Raw genomic sequence first — 22244 nt, forward strand, 5'->3', positions numbered from 1 at the left:
GACCCAAATGGGCCTCTGTGTCTGTCAGACGGTCTGAATGAGATACTACCATATCAGCAGAGCAATAACATGCACAGCAGACTATATTACAACTCTCCAAATTTCAGAGAACACAGATGGGAGGAGGTTTATTTAGAATGTGCACAAAGTTGTAAAAAAATCTGATGTAACACATCTGAGCTATTGAAGTCCAGGGGTTTATAAATTAATTAAAATGACTTAATGTATGATTCACATGAATAAGTGCCAAATGCACATTTAAATAGATTTACTTCCCCAGAAAAAGACGCAAAAGTGGAGGGAAGAGTAAATTATTGACTCAGCAGACATGATGTTAAATTAGAAAAAGTTGATCTACTAGACTAGAGAATAGTTGAAGTAATACAGAATGCCTGAGGGCCTTAGTTTTATATATTTTCAATTGTTTCCAGCATTAATTGATGTAGAAAAGGGTAGAAATAGGTACATAAAAATCCAGTGTTCAATGCTCAAAATTATGTCTCCTCACAAAATCTGGAAACAAAACCGATGCCATTTGGTGGCCAGGCCACGCAGCTGTGACTGGTCCAGATGTTTGTGCCAGCTCACCTCTGTGCATCTCTAAATGTAACTGTAAATAATACATTAAATTTCTTTCTTTTTCCAAAAGAACTACATTAAGTGGGGCACAGAGGACAAGGGCCAAACATAACTGGGCGTTGGCACAAAAAAAGTTTGAGAAGGCTATAACACATGCACAAAATGAGCCATGCTGTGTCTTTTGTCTTGCTGTTGGTATTTTACAGTCTAGTTTCTGCTGGATCTTTTGGTGGGGAGAGGCCTTGTTTGAAGAATGATTTTCCCTCACTGCCTAATCTAATGAGATTTGGTCTTTGGCCACCAGTCCCCTTGGTACCCAAAAAATGGTTATTTCTATTTATTTAGTTTTAAAGGATTAGAATGTATGTAAATCAGTGGTTCTCATTCTTTAGATCCCTTTGGTAGACCAATGTTAATTTAACTTTGGGTCCCTGGTCCCTACCTCATCTTATCAGCTGTTGCTACTGTCATATGCTGCACTGTCTCTTCATGTAGCACATTATGTTTGGCACATTGTATGGGTCACTTCTTATATCATAACAAGGTAATACAATGTGTATCATCAAGTGATGACTGATTAACAGTAATGTAAATGCTAAATGCCCTAATACATGTTGAGACTACAACAATGCAAATCTTGCAGTTTTGCACATATCATGTAAGACTCGATTTCTCCATTTCTTTGCACAAAACTCTCCAGAAAGTGCCATTTAATGGTTTATTTTCAAAAAAAATCCCGGACCCCCATAGGGAGAACCCCACCACATAACAAATCACAATTTAAACCCTGACAGTAATGATGCTGAATGAGCCAAAGACATTTGCTTTGTACGTAGAAAAAGTTTGGATTCGCCCCACCAACTCTCACTCCAAGGTTTGGGGAAAAGTTGGCAGCTCTGTGGGACCTCCCTAGATAGATTTTATTTTATGTTGTGGTATATGTCTTAAATTTCATGTCTTTAAAAAATCTTCAATTTGACTTGGTGAAACCTGCAGACACCCTGCTGTAGGACAGTGAAAATACAATCAGCTGCTGTTAACTGTGTGCAGGAGTGAGCGCCCTGCTGACGGTGGCTCTGGAGGGGGTGCGTGACCCCGCCCAGCTGCAGATGGTGGAGTTTGGCCGAGGATTCGGCTACAAGCCTCCTCTCAGCATCGGCATGCAGAGCGTCGCCAGTGTCATCTATAAACAGATCGTAAGTCCGGCACGTTATAGCCAACCACATGTCAATCAGTCAATCAACATTTATTCATATCAGTCTTCACAGGAACCAGCAGGTATCCAAAGTGCACAAACAGTAAAATCAGAAAAGAATGAAACAGACATACAGTATATTCATTGTCTCTCTGTCTCTGTCTCTGTCTCTGTCTCTGTCTCTGTCTCGCTCTCTATTCTCTCTCTCTTACTGCAGGACGCGATATCAGATAAGGAGTGCTGCAACGTCATGTGCAAGTGTTCGGGACATGAAGGCATCCCTGGCCTTCCGGGCTTCCCGGGGTCAAAGGTATCTGAAATACACACCTTTTAAACTTTAAACATGATGTCAGGAACGTTTGGGAAAACGTGTTAAAAGGCTAAAAAGAAGGCTGGTCTGAGCTGAGAGCTAGCAGACACTCGCAACAGGCCCGCTTCATTTAGTCTTTAATGTAAAGTTGTTTTATTGGAAGATGCCCGCATATCCAGTGCAATTACAATATGTAAGATGCATAAATATTTCTATTTGTTCATAAATCAATGCTGACAGGCTTGATTTATTGCGATTTGAGCCAAATAAAAGAAGTCAAATGACAGTATTTTGTACTCCTAAACTTGAGAACCTCACATCTGCTACCTGGCAGAATTAAAAAGTAGTTTTAAAGGTCCTTAGCCAAGCTTTAAGATTGAACATATTTTAGTCGTAACTAGAGAGAAAGAAAGAAAGATTTATAGAATAATATATATAGTCTAGCTATCTAGGTAGAACTGTAACCAACCTACAGTATATATACAGTTTATATACAGTATATCTACTGTAGCTAACCTCCCAGATGTTTTATTGCTCTATGTAAATAGTTTGTGTGTAGAAAGTAATCTTTATTTATCCTCGAGGACCCTGATTGTTTAGAGACAGATATAGAATGTCAACAATTTGACTCCATTTTTTTGGCATTTGAGAGTTTGTGTTCATGTTTCTGCCCCTGATCTTGTTGAGTGTGTTTCTCTGAACAGGGTTCGCCTGGACAGACGGGCCAGCCGGGCTTCCCGGGAGACGAGGGAGCTCCTGTAAGTGCTTCTATATTCAGGCTATCTGCACAGAGTTTACTCAGCATTTCATACCAATTTTGGTCACGGTGGGATGACACTAGGAAGAAGAGAAGGAGCGAAAAAACGTCTGAAACATAAAAGCCAATAACCATAACAGGTGCAAGTGACCTAACTCAGCAGTTGCATGTGTCTTGAATATATTTATATTTATGTGTACAGTATATCAGTTTAGTTTATTATAAGGATCCCGGTTAGCTGACCCCTAGACCACCAGCAGGTCTTTGTGGGGTCCAAAACAACTTTAAATCAGACAATATTAAAACACTTTATGACGCATACAGGAAAAGAAAAGAAATGTAACACATTCTAACAATTATAAAACAAAATAACAAGGAAAGAACTGGTAAAAAAACAACCAAAAAAAACAAAATTACATCACACTATATTACACAACATGGCCTTTTTGTCGCCTTTTTTTTAAGTTATTGCCGCTTTTTAAAAAAAGTTTATTTTTTCAGATTTCTTTTTTTGAATTTTGTCACTTTTTTGACGTTTTGTCCAGTTATTTTTTTGTAATTTTTTTCCAGAAATTTCTCGCTGTTTTCAAAGTTCTTATCGCTTTTGCAATGTTTTTCACGCTTTTTAAAAAAGTTTTTGGTCTTTTTTCTCCAAGAAAATCTCGCCTTTTTTTGAAGTTTATCACTTTTGATGTTTGTTTTTTTTCAGAAAATGTTCTTTTTTTTTTTTTTTACATTCTCGTCACTTTTTTCCGATGTTTTCAAGAAGGAATGAAAAAGGGAGGCTGTGTTCACACACTCCAACTTCATTATCCATGTAAACAGCTTAGTATAAGAGCAAAATCTGGGATATTATGTGCATGGAAATGTGTTGGCTGCACCTGTTGGTAGCTTCTGGACTTTACTAGTGTAAACTGCTGTGTCACTGCTCGCTGTTTGTGTTTCTGCCGTCTCTGCTCGTTGTGATTTTTGTTTCCGCTGTGTCACGCCTTGCTGTGTTTGTGTATCTGCTGTGTCACTCCTTGCTGTGTTTGTGTATCTGCTGTGTCACTCCTTGCTGTGTTTGTGTATCTGCTGTGTCACTCCTTGCTGTGTTTGTGTTTCTGCTGTGTCCCTGCTCGCTGTGTTTGTGTTTCTGCTGTGTCACTCCTTGCTGTGTTTGTGTATCTGCTGTGTCACTCCTTGCTGTGTTTGTGTATCTGCTGTGTCACTCCTTGATGTGTTTGTGTATCTGCTGTGTCCCTGCTCGCTGCGTTTGTGTTTCTGCCGTGTCACTCCTTGCTGTGTTTGTGTTTCTGCTGTGTCACTGCTCGTTGTGTTTGTGTGTCGCAGGGTGAGCGAGGGCCGCCTGGACCCGTCGGACGGCAGGGCATCGAAGGCTGTCCCGGAACCAGAGGACAAAAGGTTTTTATATCATTTTAATCAGGGGTGGTCAAAGTTAGCACCATGAACTAGTCAAATGCTGCTAAAAAATACGTAAGTGGCGGGTAGAATCGTTTCACTCACCAGCCAAAAAATCGATTGAGTGGCTGGTGACCAGACAGGCTATTTGTGCGTTGGTGCTTCGCCACAGCTCGCCACACACATGTGGGAGACCAAAACATTGCAGAATGGAGGACGAAACAGCAACCTCCTCATAGAATTCCCAACAAAGCCCTGCAAAAAGCCCCAATAAAAGAAGAAGTCCTAAAAAAACAGCTCGTCCTAAATCATCGAAGGTATGGGAATACTTCAAATTTAGTCCCAAACGTAAAGGTGTCGTTATTTGCGCTCTTTGCCAAATGGAGTTGGCATACCACACCAGCACAACAGCAATGTGGGAGCATCTGAAACGGAGGCACCCCATTGTCACTCGTGAAGGAGACAATAACAAGTAGTACTAACGTTGGCTAAATTAATTTCACGTTTGCGTAGTGTGTTGTGTAGCTTGAGTTCTGCGCACTTCGGTGGTGCTAGCTAACTATCTTAACTCTCCGTGCAGTTTGTTCGTGCTAGGTTAGTAGCTAACATTCCAGCACTAAATCTTTCTTTCTCTCTAGTTACGACTAAAATATGTTCAAGCTTGGCTGAGGACCTTTAAAACTACTTTTTAATTCTGCCAGGTAGCAGATGTGAGGTTTCCCCGGTCAGCCTCGTGTGTGGTCACCAGCCTCGTGTCTGGTGACCCACACGAGGCTGGTGACCAGACACCTGGCTGGTGACCAGACACCTGGCTGGTGAGTTTGGAAATAAATAGTTTAGTTTGGTTAGTTTGGTCTTATTAATGGAGGGAAGCAGATATATGTTTTTGAAGAGGCAGCAGTTGTGATAAGTAGTGTTTCATGGGGATTTATTGTGTGATTTTTATTGTGTGGGTTTTGCATTTTAAGGTGTGGGTATATTGGTGACCAGACACAGGGCTGGTGACCAGACACAGGGCTGCTAACTATCTTAGCTCTCCGTGCAGTTTGTTCGTGCTAGGTTAGTAGCTAACATTAAAGTTAGCTAGCTACTGGCGCCTAGACAGCTGTGTTAATTGTTAGTTATCATCTAATGTTGGCTTGAATGGTAGCTAGCTTACGGCTGCAGAACACAGCTATCTATAGTAGCTAACGTTAGCTAACGTGAACGTTAGCTACTAACCTAGCATGAACAAACTGCACAGAGAGCTAAGATGCGTTGGTTAGCCTAGCACCACCAAAGTGCACAGTTGCTAGATCTAGCTAACGGTAGCAAGCAGAGTGCAGTAGCTTTTGTTGGGACTGTAAAACTGAAAACAGGAATTTTATATTGTGTTAAACACTCAGGAATGTCTATACTGTGCACTGCAGTGTTTTTTTTTGCACTACAGCTTTTGAATTTTTTGAACAAGAGAGTTATGTTGGTACTGTAAAAGAGTAAACAGGCTGGCCTTTCATTTTGTATAACAGTAAAATGATTTTATTTATTTTATTTTGTGTAAAGCAGAAGATTTTTTGCTGTGCAAAACTGTTGTTTGAAAGTATATTATTAAGAATTTTTTGGTTTTTATTTGAGATACATTATGGTTTTTATTAATTGAGCAACAGAAAAATAATCATTATATTAATCGTCCAATTAGTCGTTAGATTAGTCGACCAATCAATAAAATAATCGCCCGATTAATCGTTTAATAAATAATCGTTTAACCCAGCCCTAATTTCAGCTACAAAACGTCCTCCAAAAGAATTGATTCGGGACTAAATCTTATCGTTCCAGACCAAAAAGGAAGTTTCCTGTGACACATGGCTTAACAATGTTGATAATTATTCTGAGGATGTGTTTTTGTGTCCTGTCAGATTTTGTCCATGTGTTTAAATCCTGTTGTTTGTGTCTGCAGGGCTACAGAGGAGTCTCGGGCAACAGGGTGAGTGACTCTGCAGAAATGTAGTCTTTAAGGCGAAGAAGTGAACGTGCATTTTGGACAAAGATAAATATTTTAGTTTGGAGATAAATAGTTTAGTTTGGTTAGTTTGGTCTTATTAACGGAGAAAAGCAGAGATATGTTTTTAAAGAGGCAGCAGTCATGATAAGTAGTGTTTTATGGGGTTTTATTGTGTGATTTTTATTGTGTAGGTTTTGCATTTTAAGGTGTGGATCTATTGGTGGGATTTTGTTCTCTACTGTCTTTTATTTAAAGTGCTCATATTATGCTCATTCTCAGGTATATCACAATAGGTTGACATGGTTTAATTTTCAAAAAACACCATATTTTTGTTGCAAATTTTTCACGTTTTTGGTACCTTTTCCTGTTTTTTGTGCCTTTTCTGACATTTGTCGCCGTTTGACGTTGAGGTTTTTTTCAAAATGTTTTTGTCTTTTATTCGAGTATTTTTTCCGAGGTTTTTGACGCTTTTTTTTCCAACATTTTTGTCTTTTTTTTTGAGTTTTCTTTCCCTAAAATTTTTGCAGAAATGTCCCGGGACCTCCTGAGATAGCTGGAGACCTCAGAAGTTATGCCCTTGCTTGTCCCTTGGGTTTACAAGGTTTAATTTTGAAAAAACACATTTTTGTTTTTGGCACCTTTTCCTGTTTTTGTTGACGTTGAGGTTTTTGTCTCTTTTTTCGAGTATTTTTTCCCAAATTTTTTGCAGACATGTCCCGGGACCTCTTGAGATACAGTAGTTGGAGATCTCAATCCCCCCCCTGGATGTTGAACCCAAAGTTACGCCCTTGCTTGTACCTATAAAAATAACCATTAAAAACAAAGATGTGACGGTTGATTCTTGCTGCAGGGGGAGAACGGAGAAGATGGACTGGACGGAATCGATGGAGAGCAGGTACGGATGAATGCCGATGTTGTTCATTTCTCCCAAATTTCCGATCACATTGCTGCTATCAGGGCTTAACCTAACTTTGTGGAAGACTTAGGTTTGCGTATTTGGCGGGGGATTCAGGCGTCCTTCCTCAAGATATGTTACATTTTTCGATATAAAAAGCAATTCACAGGTAAAGTGACGCTATACCCCGTTACAGTCAGTCTGCAGTAGAAGGTCTGCATGGAGTCTATGGGTGCAGAATTCTCGCAAAATTAGTGTTAACACACCCAAGCTTAAAAACCGTCTGTTATATTCAGCAGATTTTCATTCTGGATCACCGCTGAATACGTGTGGGTCAGGTTATAAGATACAGTATAGTTCATATATGATATGATATTTCATTTACCTGTCATCCTACCCCGCACAGAATTACATGACACCAATAGGAAAAAAATGTCATCCACAGCTTCTGGTCCAATGTCCACACACACACACACACACACACACACACACACACACACACAGACACTCACACACTCACTCACACACACAGACACAGACATACACACACACAACATACTCTACACACAAAAAATACAGAATAAAGAAAACATATCACAACAGACGGTAGTGTAATCCATATATTGTCCAACTAGAACTAAACATTTAATACATAAAACTAAACTACAGACACAAAAAAAATAATAGGGAATGTCACTTCCAGACTAAGAAGCATCGATACAAAGCAGTCTTCCTTTTAGTCCACACAAGTTGCATTGTAATAATAACAGAGTGTAGTATATTGCAGTATATGAAATGTATTGTTGGTTGTGTGTCTTCAGGGACTGACGGGAACAAATGGAGCTAAAGGACCGAGAGGAGACCCAGGAAACCCAGTAAAAACTAATATATTTATGTAGATTTCCCTGCATGGAGGTACTTTGTGTTTGAGCTGCGGAGGGATTATTGTTTTCATATTTATCAAAGATTTAATCTGGATTAAGTGTGATGAAGAGAAGAGAATGCCTTCATTAGAGCTGCAACGATTAGTCCAGCCAATAACTATTCTGATCATCGTTAAAAGACATTTTTAATGCAAGAAATGGCACAGCCTCTTAAATATGGAGATTGTTCAGCTCTTTTCATTTTCTATATCATATTAAGGTGAATATATTTAAGTTTTGGACAAAACTAGACATTTACAGACATCAGTTTGGACATTTCAACGATTAATCAAGAAAAATAATCCGCAAATTAATCGTAGTTTAATTTGCAAACCTAATAATCTTAGAAAATAATTCAAATAAAATATATTTTATACATTGTATTATTAATTATTAATTATTACACTTGTTTCTGTGTTATTGCAAATATTGTAGTTGTTTTGTCGACATATAGAATTGTTAATGTCCCGTCCTCACTGATTGGCTGGGAGGCGTTGACCTCTGACCCCCGGCTGGATGATTGACAGGTTGATTTGTCATCCTCAGGGTATCCCGGGTATCAGAGGGGAGGCGGGGCCAAAAGGAGAGCGAGGACTCAGAGGAGATCCGGTGAGTCCCAACATTTCCCCTCTCTCTCTCTCTCTCTCTCTCTGTCTGTCTGTCTGTCTCACTCTCTCTCTGTCTCTCTGTCGCTCTCTCTCTGTCTCTCTCACTGTCTCTCTCAGAAAAATATATTCCTTTTTAAACCCAAAACGTAGCAATGTAAATGTAGCCCTAGTCTGCACATATGGATGTTGCTGTGAAAATAACATTCACTCTTAATGTTTACAGTAGAAAAACAGAAGGGTTTAATGGGCTCATAACACCCCCACACACATCTGACACATCATATTAACAAACACTTACAACTAAAAGAAAAGTTCAGTGGGGCTCAATGAAACCATGTTGTAACTTCTTGAGAAAATTGGCCAACAGATACACAATCAGCTTCCAGTTTTTGGCAGAGCTCTGCATCTCCTTCTCACACAGACGCTTTTGTTTCTCAGCTCGTCCTCTGAGTCTCTTTAGACTTTCCATCCATCGTCTTTGCAGTAACATCCTGTTTACAGAAGGCCTTTCTGAAATGGCTTAATGTCAATTAGAATGAAATCTAGGATCAACTCTGTTTTCTGCTAGAAAGCCCCACAGCCAATCACAGCTGGGGGCTCCATTTTAGGAAGCGGTGCAGAGTTTATCTTCACAAACCGAGTTCAGACTGTGTGTCTTTGTGTGTGGTCGGACAGGGGGAACCGGGATCTGATAACACCGACAGAGGACCCAAAGGAGAGCGAGGCTACCCAGGTTTACCGGTGAGAATCAAACACATTGCATCTGTGCTGATGGCATCAAGTCAACTACAACTCCCACAAAGCATTGCTTTAACAACCATCCAATCAGAGACAGGAGTTGTGATCCTATAATGATCGGACATAGATGTAGACACTGACTCTGGCTTCAGGGATGTTAATCCTTTTAAGCAAACATAAAGCTAAGTGATGCTAGCTTGTGTCAGGTAAAGTATTTTTAATTTAAAGTCATTAGTAATATATCCGTATGATGCTGAAAATGATGTTTGTACAAATGTATAATAATCATATTGAATCAAATGTTACACTGTAGAAAGTCTGCATCTTAACTTTCAACCTGTCATGAGTCCTGAATCCTATTTAGTTAAAGAAAATTTTTTATCACAATGTGTTCAAATCCACAGGGTTCCCCTGGACGGGACGGGGAGCCAGGTGATAAAGGAGACGCCGGAAACCCGGTGAGATTACCGAATGTTTGGTGATGGTGTTTTTGGGGCTGTTTCATGTTGAACAAAAAGTGCGTCCACTACAAGTTCTGTTGTTGCCGCTGACAGACTCAGATTATTATTCTAAGTGTCTGACAACATTATGGGATGGATCCCTACAGAGATAGACCTTTTAGTTAAAGAGTAAGATCCTTTTAGTTTAACATGAAACAGCCCTGACATCACCATCACCAAACTCCACCAGACTCCATGTAAATAATCAGGACTTTTTTTTTGTGTGTGTGTTTTTTAAATCTTCTTATTTTTTATTATCTATATTTATTTAGTTATTTACTGCTGCTGCACGTAATTTTTGTTGTGTTCATACAATGACAATAAAGTATCTTGAATATTGAATTTCAAAGATTGTTGTTCAAATCAAGTCACTGAAGTTACCTTTTAATGTTATCACGGTGAATAATATCTTTAAATGTTTTCTGCTGCGCAGGGTCCAGATGGAAGAAGAGGCTCCGGGGGAGGAAAGGTACGAGAGGAAGTCAAAAAACACTTGATTCTGTGAGCAAAGGTTCAACCATAGACAGTTAAATAAATAGACCCCGTGTCTCTGGTCTGAGACCAGTGAAGGATATCAGAAGTCTCTTTCCCGGTGCTGGCTGAGTGTTACTGAGCAGCCTCCAACTGAGCTTGAAGACGTAGATGTGACGTGAGCAACGTGTCTGAAAGTGTGAAGTCTTCTGGTAGCTGTGAGAGAGAAATCTCAATCATTCCCAATCTTACAGAGACGGAGAGTGGAGGTATATGTAAGGAGATAACATAGACACAGGCTAATTACTGATCACTAACATGCTAGTTAACATTAGTCATTAAACCTAAACAGCTAATGGAAGTCCAAACTGCCTGTGAGCTTCTCCTGTACTATACGGTAATTCCTCTACTGTGTGACAGTAAGTCTCGTGGTTATGACACAATCGTTAGCTTATTTTTATAAAAGCGTCTGCTACGGAGCCATAACGTGAGATACAAGGTAATGGAGCCTTTTATACATTGTCGTGTTTCTTTAGAAATAAACAACAGACAAATAGAGTCTTTAAACTCTTCAGATGTAAAGTTATTCGCCGTCAAAGTGACGTCAAAATGAATGGGAGTCAATGGGATACTAGCAGAAGGTGAGTGCTTGTTAGCATCAAAAACGCATTGTGGAAAGAGGCTTACCCCCTTGGGTTCAACACTAAGGTTTTTTTTTTTTTTCTTGTCCGGTCGGGCAAGTAAAAACAAAATTCTACTTGCCCAAAGTAAACTTTTACTGCCCCCCTATACACTTTTCTTTTTTTTTCTCGAGGAAAAACATTGAAAAAAAGTTTGAAAAAAGAGGAAAAAAATATAGAAAAAACTGTCAAACTTTGGGGAAAAAACGTCAACATAGCGGGAAAAAAAACCCATAAAAAAAAAGTCAAAAGCGTCAATAATGGCCTGTGTAGTTTACCTGGTGGAACGTACGCCCCATGTACAGAGGCTCAGTCCTCACCGCAGTGGCTGCATGTTCAATTCCTACCTGCGGCCCTTTGCTGCAAGTCATTCTCCCCTTTCTCTTCCCCTTTCCTGTCTTCAGTTGTCCCGTCTAATAAAGGCCTAAGCCCAGACGGGCAAGTAAATATAACAATCATATATTATATGTTATATTTACTTGCCCGCTGTAGCGTTAAGGGACCAAAGGGAAACCTTTATTGTTGAACCCTGTGTAGACAAATGTTTGTGTGTCCGCTCCACGCTGAAATACTCTTTTTAAACCGTGTTTGTGTTTCCAGGGTGAACCGGGACGGCCGGGAGAGCCAGGTCTTCCAGGCAGCCCAGGAGCCGCTGGTCCACAGGTGAGTGACGAGCATGAAGCCAGATCAACAAGAGGCTGCGTTCAGTCCCGACAAAACGTTGCAACACGTTGTTTTTATAACTGAAACGGGGGTGCGTTGAACCCCCCTGCTGTGTGCTTAAGAGCTCTGCCTTTTTATTACCACGAGTTTACTACAAACACGTCTCTGCTGATTGGGTATCACCTGTGACCAAAGGTGTAATTTACGCCCCCAATAATCAAAACTGGGCTTTTCCAGTGTTCTTATCGCTTTTTCAGACATTTTTGCCACTTTTTTTTGACAGTGACCATAAATTCCAAACAGAAGTGTAAAACGAATCAAGTTGGCTAAGAAGATGTAAGACAGACCTGGGGGGAGACTTTACAGGCTACTTTATGTTTTATAAAATGGAAAACCAAACCAGGTCCATTTTGGTCGATGGAAAGACAATACAATACTCTCCTTCTCTCCTTCTCTCGTCTTTTTTGCACCGGCATTGTTTAAAAAAAATCGTTTTAGCACCGGAATCGTAAAAGAATCCCAAACAAAAACCCAACCCTAACCAGCACACACATTGACCAAGCAATCCTGTGATTGGCAGAGAGATTAGGAGATGATAGGAACTCCCAACTTTATGATCCTCATCATTAAAAACAATAATAACGTTAGTTACTGCTGCTGGAGCCACAGAAGAAGTTTGAAGCCAACTTAGTAAGAACAGTTTAACCTTCCAAACACAGACTGCACTGATTTGATTTAGAGAGGCTTGGCAACAGCAGCTGTACACAGTCGTCCTGCTGCCAAACGGAGCCGGCCCCAACCAATCTGAAGCCCCAGGCAAGATTTCAGCTGGTTTATTGTTTTATTATTTTGCCTTATTCCGTTAGTTTTTTTTAACTTTTTCGTGGTTGTTTTTTTCGAGGTTTTTGTCCCTTCTTTTGTACATTTTTGTTGTTTTAAACATTTTTGTCAACTTTCTTTTCCGACAGTTTTTGTGTATTTTAAATTTTTTGTTGTTGAAGTTTTTGGTTTCTTTCCGACCGTTTTGACCCCCCCTTTTTAAAAAACGGGACAAATTTGGACTGCAGGCGCCCCTAACATTTGCCTATACTGCCGCCACGGCCAGCCCTGCTGCCAAACAATATATCCATATGTTTCAGACGAGTGGCAGTGGGCAGTGGTGGCCTAGTGGTTAAAGGGATACGCCACCGTTTGTTGAAATAGTTCTTATCACGGTCTCCCCTGTCTGTAGATGGGTGGGCCAACGCATTTATTGTCTCAGTGCAAGTAATTAGGTTGTTTTTTTGTCTTTTGTTGGCTCACTAACTGGCAACATAGGATTCCATTCACTACGCTAAGCTAACTAGCGGCGGTGCTGCTGATGTTCCACTGGACTAAAACGATGCATGCACAAAAAATGCGTTGGCCCACCTATCTACAGCTAAGGGAGGCCGGGATAAACCCTATTTCAACAAACGGTGGCGTATCCCTTTAAGAAGCGAGCTTGGGACCGGGAGGTTGCCGGTTCAGTCTGGGTGGGGAAAGTGAAGCGCTTGTCCCTCCCTCATTTACCGCCCTTGAGCAAGGCCCTTAACCTCCAGTGGCCAGCAGATCAGATCAGTGGTTGTACCGGGCAGCTTCCAGGTATGAATGTGGAACTGTGTGAATGTGACAGGTTGTTGTTGCAAATGATAATTTGTTCTCAATCGACTTACCTGGATAAATTAGGGTTAAATTAAAAAGAACAAGCACATTTACAGGGGTTAAAGTAGAGAGTTGTGGAGTCAGATGTGGGTTGAAACACAGATGTGTGGCAGATCTGGACTTAATAATTATTTTGGCTTAAGGACAGACTTCCAGAGAATTTCTGTGGAGCTGTTTAGGGAAAGTTGAACCATGTGTGGCTGTGACTCTGTGGAGATCTTGACTAAGGAAAAAAAAGGAAACAATGAAACTGTCTGACTCATTCTGCTTTAGGGTTTTTATCAATTCTCATGTTGGATTGTTGCTTTTTTTAGAATAATTTGGAAACATTTAATGGGCTGTGAAACATTTCTGAACAGCGGCCTAATGAGGAAATAGAAATAATCTCCAGCTATCGCTCTTTTTGCTGTAAGAGCTACTTTAAGGAGTGATATTCCGTTAAAGCTCGATCCAGGCTGATATACGCTGATAACACACATTCTGTGGTCTTAAAGCCCATGTTGCAAGGTTTATTTTCCAACGATTTTTTGCAGTTTTCTTGTTGGTAATAAACATTTAAACTTTTACCCAACAACATCAAATACAATAGATATCACAAAATGGAATAAAATACGAAAAAGTAGTACTTTTTTACAGTGGTTTCTCCTTTCCCCCACAATGCATTGGATGACGTCACGTTAGGGAGACGACAGGCGAAAGCCCCGTCTCGGTTCACTGTCTGCCGCTGGTCTGGCAAAATATGGCTTTTGGTCTCGACCGAGTCAATGTGTGTTTATTATGTGTATAATAATATTGGGGGGGAAGTGAAAGGCAGCTTGGACGGGGATGCTATTCGGCTTGTCATAAGTTTAAACAGCTAGCTAATGCTACGCCGATGTTTTGCTAACGTTAGCGCAACAGTGTTAGCTTAGACGGCTAGCTAAATACCGGTATTACAACTGCATTCGGAGCTACGTCCACGTTGTCAACACAAGACATGTTGCGTTAGTGCTCCTTTTGTGCCATACTTTTATTGAATGAAATATTAAGCTTCGCTCCTACGAAATAGGTGTTTTTTTGGTAACATTACACACAAAGCTAACTGGCTATAGTTAGCCTGTACGTATGCTAGCGGGATTAGCTAACGTTGCCTAGCCAGCCAGGAACTTCGGCAATCGGCAGTAGTTTCGGCGAGCTAACCGCGACAGTATGTCGCCCACAATCAACCTCTGCTGTTAAAAGCAGTCAATCTGCAGTGATGTTTTGAAATGGAGACACATGGATGTGTTAGCTGTCGAGGTTAGCTCGCCGAAGCTGCTTGCTGGCTATGCAACGTTAGCTAATGTCCGCTAGCATACGTACAGGCTAACTATAGCCAGTTAGCTTTGTGTGTAACTAACAAAAACCATCTCGTAGGAGCTAAGTTTAACATTTCATTCAATAAAGTTATGGTACAAAAGGAGCACTAACGCTACAAGTCTTATGTTGACAACGTGGACGCAGATATAGGAAACTCTGAAGGCAGTTGAAATATTTACCTAATAATAAATAAACACCAGGCAAATATGTTGTTACTGGAGTTAGTAGGCTACCATCAAAACGTGAGATATATAATCATGATATCAATCATATTTATGTGTTTACATCCATCGGGGGATTTCACAGGTGGGACTGGCAAGTTAACACATAGCTAGGGTGACCAAACTACTGTCCGGGGTGTCCGGGGGGTTTTATAAATTCATTAAAATGTCCGGGTTTCACTGTTTTTCATGGGACCATTAAGCGTGTACTTAAATTGACTGGCACTTTGCTCAACACAATACTACGGTAGGCTACTTTGTTGTGTGATGTAATTCCCGAGAGGCTGCCTTGTGAGCGGCTCTGCGACGCGCACATACACAGGGACCAGGGCAGACAGACAGGGACCAGGGCAGACAGACAGGGACCAGGGCAGACAGACAGGGACCAGGGCAGACAGACAGGGACCAGGGCAGACAGACAGGGACCAGGGCATACAGACAGGGACCAGGGCAGACAGACAGGGACCAGGGCATACAGACCGGGACCAGGGCAGACAGACAGGGACCAGGGCAGACAGACAGGGACCAGGGCAGACAGACAGGGACCAGGGCAGACAGCGGAGCAGCATTACACACAAAATGCCAAAGCGTTTCCTGCTAAAGATTTCCCACCGTGGTCAGAAAACACAGGGGAGACACTTTGTTTCTCTCACTAGGACTCTAGAGTCGGTAGGACTCGCTCGCTGTCACTCTCACTTCTCCCCCGCTCTATATCACCCACTTCCCCCCCCCGCCCCCCCACACACACACACACGCACGCCGTCTTGACGCACACACTAGCGCACAAGTATAAGCATCCGGCCACTTACAACCATAAAACAAGACTAGTGCAGCTTCACAGTTGAACTGCAAAAAAAATGTCCCACATACCGTCCCGGTCGGGACCGGACAAGTGGGAGGCGGAGTGCACCGTGTGCAAAGCTGGCACATATGTTTCAGTGTCTTTATTATTTATGTTATTACATTGAAAAGGTATTAAGAGATATTTTGTTGAAGCTGGATTTTCTAACACAGAAGAGGTCATATTTAGAACATTATTTCATATTATTTATTTATTTTAAAAGAGAGCTATTATTTTGTTACATGTTGTTACAGATTATATTTTATTACAGAAGTTATTTTTGCACAATTGAGGCATAATAAAGCATGTTCATTAACCTCTGAGAATCATCAATGTCTGGATTTGTCTCGAGGCCAGGCCGAGTGTCCTCTTTTTTTGGAAATCAAAATATGGTCACCCTACACATAGCTAGCATGATGTGTATTTACTTGTATTTTCTAGATCTAGATAAGTTTACCGGTACTTAGCTGAACTAACGACATGATCACTGTCACTAGATATAAATAAAACATTGACTTTCACTTGGTGCTATTCACGGACAGTAAAAAACCCTCTTCCTCTTCCCAGTCAGTCACCATAGTTTTTAGTACTAGGCTGATACACGTCTCCCCAACGTGACGTCATCACCGAATTCCGGAAAAAAAAACACTAATACCAAAAACGACAAAAACCTGACAAAAAGTGGCCTTTAACACTATTTGGAGACATTTTTAACAATGATATACATATATTGAGTGCTATATGTACCTATTAATCAACAGTGGTGGTTAACCTGCAACATGGGCTTTAAATACTTACTATTGATGTTCATCTACTGTTGAAAAGTTTGTAATCAGCTGTTAAAGTGATGGTCTACTTCTTTTCCTTCACTTATAACTATTTGAACAGAGATAAAAACAGAATAATTCAAAAATCTATTGGCCATATATCCTAGACACTAGAGCCCTGTATTTCAGCCCGACTTACCGTATTGGTCCGAATGTAAGACAACCGTGATTATAAGACGCAACACTTACTATTTCTCTGATTCACAGCTTTGTTCTTACGCCACTGGGCTCTCTCTTTTTCTCTCTCTCTCTCTCTCTCTCTCTCTCTCTCTCTTCAGTCTCTCTCTCTCTCCACCGTATAACGTTAACGTGCTTTTGTGCGGTAGTTGAGGCTCAGTCTAAAACTCTGCCATTTCAACCAGCTGTTTGTAACATTAAAATAAAATGGATTAATGGATCATTTTATTTCTAGAGTTTATAGCTGACTTCTCTATTGGCTGCTGAAACAGCTGACGTTCCTTATGTTCTACGACTTGGACGGCTGAAAGTCTAGACCCCAATTATAAGACCACCCCACTTTTTTCGAGAGCTTTGCCTTCCGGCTCAGCTCTATTTCCGTCACAATGGTGCAATAAATTGAATGTAATACCGCTGCGCCGATTCTCCGTCCAATCTCCCGCTCCATTGTCCCCTCACTCGCGAACAAGACCCCCAAGGTATTTGAACTCCATCGGTTTCCTGCTGAGAACCATATACTCAACATCATGTATTTTCCATTTCTCCTAACCAGGAGTATAAATAATACAACACGTGTCCTTAACCTAAACCAGTCTGTTGTCTCTGCAGGGACGCAGGGGAGGAAACGGAGAACCTGGACCGAAAGGAATCTCTGGCTTCCCTGGACCTCAGGTCGGTACATCACCCCACCATCGTCCACTTCATTATTCATACTTATTTATATTAATAACTGATATAAGTTTTGAATTGAACTTCACAATGTGACAGTAATTAACGCAGCAAACGCTGGATAGTGTCTTCTCTCTTCTCTTGTTTCATCTCCTCTCTTGTCTCCTCTCCCTCTCCTTCGCTCCTTTCCTTGTCTCCTCTCTTGTCTCTTCTCCCTCTCCTCTCCTTGTCTGCTCTCCTCTCTTGTCTCCTCTCCTTGTCTCCTCTCTCTTGTCTTCTCTCCCTCTCTTGTCTCCTCTCCTTGTCTCCTCTCTCTTGTCTTCTCTCCCTCTCCCTCTCTTCTCTTGTCTCCTTTCCTTCTCTCTCCTCTTTTGTCTCCTCTCCCTCTCCTTCTCTCTATTCGTCTCCTCTCCTCTCTTGTCTCCTCTCCTTCTCTTCTCCTCTTATTGTCTCCTCTCCTTCTCTCCTCTCTTGTCTCCTCTCCCTCTCCTTCTCTTCCCTCTTGTCTCCTCTCCTTCTCTCCTCTTTTGTGTCCTCTCCCTCTCCTTCTCTCCTCTCTTGTCTCCTCTCTCCTCCTTGTGTCCTCTCCCTCTCCTTCTCTCCTCTCTTGTCTCCTCTCCTCTCCTTGTCTCCTCTCCTTCTCTCCTCTCTTGTCTCCCCTCCAACTCCTTCTCTCCTCTCTTGTCTTCTCTCCTTTCCTTCTCTCCTCTCTTGTCTCCTCTCCTTCTCTCTTCTCTTGTCTCCTCTGACTCTGTTGGTTTTTCTGCAGGGTGGACCGGGACCAGCTGGAGACCCGGGACAACCTGGACGTCGCGGCGCTAACGGACCGAAGGTGTGTGACCTCATCTTGTGTTGGATTGTAACTTTTAACAGGGTCTAAAAAAGTCTAAAATGTAATCATCTAAATTTCAGGCCCTGAAGTATTGTGTTCTAGGTCTTGACAGGCTTACTGAAATGTTTTTCTTTTATTCTGTGGTGATGTAGTTCTTTCTTTCGTTCGTCCAAATATAATTTGCTGTATATGTACAGATCATTATCACTCTGTGTCGCTTTTTTTCAATTTGAATACATTCATTCACTTTGCAAGTACTCAGCATTTTGTTGTACTTTTATGATTTTTGCTGCCAGTTCACCTCCTGGGCACTGCCTAGGTGCTCTTGAGCAACCGCTCAGGGCGCCTGTTCAGCAGTCGCAGCCCACTCACTCTGACATCTCTCCATTAGTGCATGTAAAGGACCTGAGTGTGTGTGTAATAACAACATAGTGTAAATTGTAATTTCCCCAGTAGGGATCAATAAAGACCATAAGTCTCTCTAGTTTACTGGCGAGGCTGCTGCCACAATATTACTGTAAATTTACGATAAAAAAAGGGATTCCAACTTTTTTTTTTTTAAATGCCTTTAAAACATCCAAAAAGTGTTGAGTCGGGAGGACAACGAGTTGCATGGTCAGCGGTTAGACAACACAGCGGTTACTTAACAGTTTGATGAATGAGTAATGTGAATATGTTGCATTCCCTTCTGTGAAATCTCTGATCACTCATCTGTTTTCCCACAAAGATTTTAGATTTATCTACATGAACCTAGCTTGAACCAGTCCTCCTTTTCCTAGGGACTCGTTCTTATCTTTCTACCATTACGTCATCTACAGAAAGTGAAAAGAGTGTTTGTTAGAAAGAAAATTATGTATATATCCAACTCGCAGGAGATGATAGCATATAAACCACAATACCGTAGTTGGCCCGAACCTATTTGGTGCCCTAGGCTAGATATCATCTGTTTATTTTAATGTGTTGTTACACTTATTTCTGCGGGGGTTTTTAAACTTTCTATTTGTTTGTCGTTTTGGCCTTGTGTTTTGACGTTTTTATCGCTTTTTGTGTTTTTGACACTTTCTTTCATTATTTTTGTCGCTTTTTCCTCCATTTTGGTGTGTTTTTTGTTATCTTCTTCAACTTTTCTTTACTCATTTGGACTTCCAGCGCCCCTACCATTTGCCTGTACTTACTGCCTATGCACCGGGCCGGCCCCTGCATCAAACAATCATGTTCGGATAGTTTCACAAGTAAACAAGTAAAATGTGTGTTTTCTAAAACTGCTGTTGTGGCTGTTGTTGAAGGGCCAACCAGGAGACCCGGGTGTTAAGGGGAGTACGGGACCAGTGGGACCGATAGGACCGCCGGTGAGGAGCTGAACATCAGCTGGTTACTGTGTAATTAAACTGTGTTTATGGTTCACTCAGGGACTCTGACCATGTGTCTGTCTGTGTCTGTGTGTGTGTGTGTGTGTTTCAGGGTCAGGATGGACAAGACGGTTATGGAACTAAAGGATCCAAAGGTGTTAAGGTAGAGCTGACCATTACGACTCATCAAGATCAGGAAATGATTAAAAGAGAACGTGAACGCGGCCTTGTTTGCATGTTGTGTAAATGTTAGTTTAATGTGTGTAGACAGCTGATGCTCCAGCTGCTGCCTTTAACCTCTGCAGGAGAAGAGGAGGGGATTAAAATCAGGCCGCTAGGATAGAACATGGCCAAAACAGAGGGAAAACAGCTCCCCTGTCGATGCCCTTTGTCCCAAAAAACACTTTCCCCCACAGACTTACATGGAGAAAGAGACGTCTGTTCAGCGGAGACATTTTTATGAGCAGCACAACCCGCTCAAAATGACTCGTTTCACTGTCAGAATTGGATCCATTTTGCCCGATAACCTTTAGAAAGTCTAGAATCTGTTCCTGAACCTAACCCAGTAGCTTTGTTGCCTAAACAGGTTCTGCACTGCAGGCGCACTGATCACTCGTGCTGCTGGACGTTCTTGGAATAATGCTGGAAAAACATGTGCATAACCTTCCGTATTCAAACTGTTGAATGAGGATACGGTGCTATGTTATATACCTGACACTCGTTTCTGTTTTGTTCTAATAAAATAAAACGTAAGATCTGGTGGATGGAAAGCGTTTACTATGTGACATTTTTTTAAAATCCTCCTGATGTCAGAGTGAGATTATGATTCCTTTTCCTTCTCTTTACAGGGAGATCCTGGTTTCCCTGGTTACTCTGGTTTAGTGGTGAGTCCATCTATTTTCTAAGAATTGATATCCAAAGAATAGAATAATAGCGCACGCTACAACCCAAAAAATGGGAAAAAGAGGTAGCCCGTTGGAGTCCAAACTGTTGAGCTGTGTTGTGTTTTCAGGGTAAGGACGGTGTGAAAGGAACCAAAGGATACCCCGGACGTAAAGGGAACTATGGCCGAGGGGTGAGACACAACATCCCTGCTCTTTATTTCAAATAGTTTTTGCTTCATCTGTGACTTATTTCATTTCTGGTCTGATCGTTCCAGGGGAACTCAGGGCGGCCGGGAGAGCCAGGCGTGCCTGGAGAACCGGGATATGACGGACACAGGGTGAGAACACATTCACGGGCCTTTTTAACAATCTTATCTTATGGACACAGGGCCCTGTCTTGCAGCTGGCGCGGCACAGTGTCTTTGCTAGTTTAAGACCGACGCCCACGTCGTTTAAATAGCAAATGCACCTGCGCCCATCTGTGCGCCCAAAGGCATTCTGGTCTTACAGGGAGGTGTGTTCAGGTGCATTTTGGGTGTATTGCTATCTTTAGGCAGCAGGAAGGGATCACGCCGTTGACCAACAAAAACCTGGTCCGAAGTCAATAACTAGAGTTTGGTACCGAAACACAGTGCCAATCGGGCACCGGTGCCGACGTAAACGGTAGTAACGAGACCAAATAAGAACGAAAATTTTGGTGCTTCATTTCGGTGCCTGACTTTACACTACACTCAACAGCAGGTAACGTTAGCCTAGCTTTAGCTAGCAGCTGGATTTACTGGTGAAGTTATTGTTATAGTTATTACATTATTATTAAATCTTTAATTTTGACCATATGGCCTTAGCAATAAATAAGCCGTTCTTTAATGTCGCAGACTGTTGTTTAGTAACCTTCTTTTTTTTCTTCTTTTTTTTAACTTTATTAAAAAGTATCTGTTCCAGCACCGTTTTAAAAGTATCGCTTTAGCACCCGTATCGGTAAAAACCCAAAAGATACCCAACCCTATTAATAACGCAGCATTTCATTGTTATTTTAACAGCAAATTAGTGAAATGTTCCTAGGCTCGTGCACAGCGCGCACTCTATGCTTATCCATGCAGAAGATTAGGGCCACACAGGAAGCTGCACAAGCAGATTTCCGCAGATGTCCAACAAATAAAAATCAAACGCGTAATGGTAACACATCTCCAGCCCAAGCAGAAAAACAGTTTGCTAAATTCCACAGATTCCGTTTGGGTTATTTTTAGATAGTTATTGTCGGTTTAGAAACTAAAAAATACAAATGTTCCAACTCAAACTTTATGACAAATTAGAAGTGAGGGTAACTAAAAAATGTAAGCTACTTACAGATAGAAACTGCTGCCTCTCGGGTCAGTTAATTATTGCAATCAGATTTTCTTTATTTTTTAAATAACAGCCTCTACTTTCATTATGAACGTAAACTATTATATGGTACTGTCCCTTATGTGTTCATACATTGTAAATAAAGATCAAATATAACAGTTTATTTGAGTCTTTTGCCCAACCGAGCAAGCAGAATAAAAACTCAGTGGTTATCATAATCTCAGTATGAAATAATAATGATATATGTTTACTAATATTCCTCCTTTTCCTCCATCCAGGGTGCCAAAGGTCCTCCTGGAACCCCAGCCATGAGTGTAAGTCAGTAGTGGAATGTAACTTATTAACAACTTAAGTATATTTATTCAAGTGTTGTACTGA

General features: G+C 41.2%; 1 protein-coding gene across 1 annotated transcript in view; it reads left to right on the top strand.

Moving 5' to 3' along the window:
- The window catches only part of LOC114556521 (collagen alpha-6(VI) chain), an 84189-nt gene that overhangs the window by 40884 nt on the left and 21061 nt on the right, over positions 1-22244 (top strand). The window contains exons 6-25 of the mRNA XM_028579464.1: positions 1630-1775; positions 1992-2084; positions 2789-2842; positions 4174-4245; positions 6179-6205; positions 7074-7118; positions 7940-7993; positions 8588-8650; positions 9325-9390; positions 9792-9845; positions 10321-10356; positions 11639-11701; positions 17398-17460; positions 18227-18289; positions 19576-19638; positions 19751-19801; positions 20487-20522; positions 20651-20713; positions 20798-20860; positions 22145-22180. Of these exons, the coding sequence (XP_028435265.1) occupies positions 1630-1775; positions 1992-2084; positions 2789-2842; positions 4174-4245; positions 6179-6205; positions 7074-7118; positions 7940-7993; positions 8588-8650; positions 9325-9390; positions 9792-9845; positions 10321-10356; positions 11639-11701; positions 17398-17460; positions 18227-18289; positions 19576-19638; positions 19751-19801; positions 20487-20522; positions 20651-20713; positions 20798-20860; positions 22145-22180 (1211 nt within the window). The remainder of the gene's footprint in view (positions 1-1629; positions 1776-1991; positions 2085-2788; positions 2843-4173; positions 4246-6178; positions 6206-7073; positions 7119-7939; positions 7994-8587; positions 8651-9324; positions 9391-9791; positions 9846-10320; positions 10357-11638; positions 11702-17397; positions 17461-18226; positions 18290-19575; positions 19639-19750; positions 19802-20486; positions 20523-20650; positions 20714-20797; positions 20861-22144; positions 22181-22244) is intronic.

This window comes from Perca flavescens, chromosome 6 (genome assembly GCF_004354835.1).
Source record: "Perca flavescens isolate YP-PL-M2 chromosome 6, PFLA_1.0, whole genome shotgun sequence".
NCBI lineage: Eukaryota > Metazoa > Chordata > Actinopteri > Perciformes > Percidae > Perca > Perca flavescens.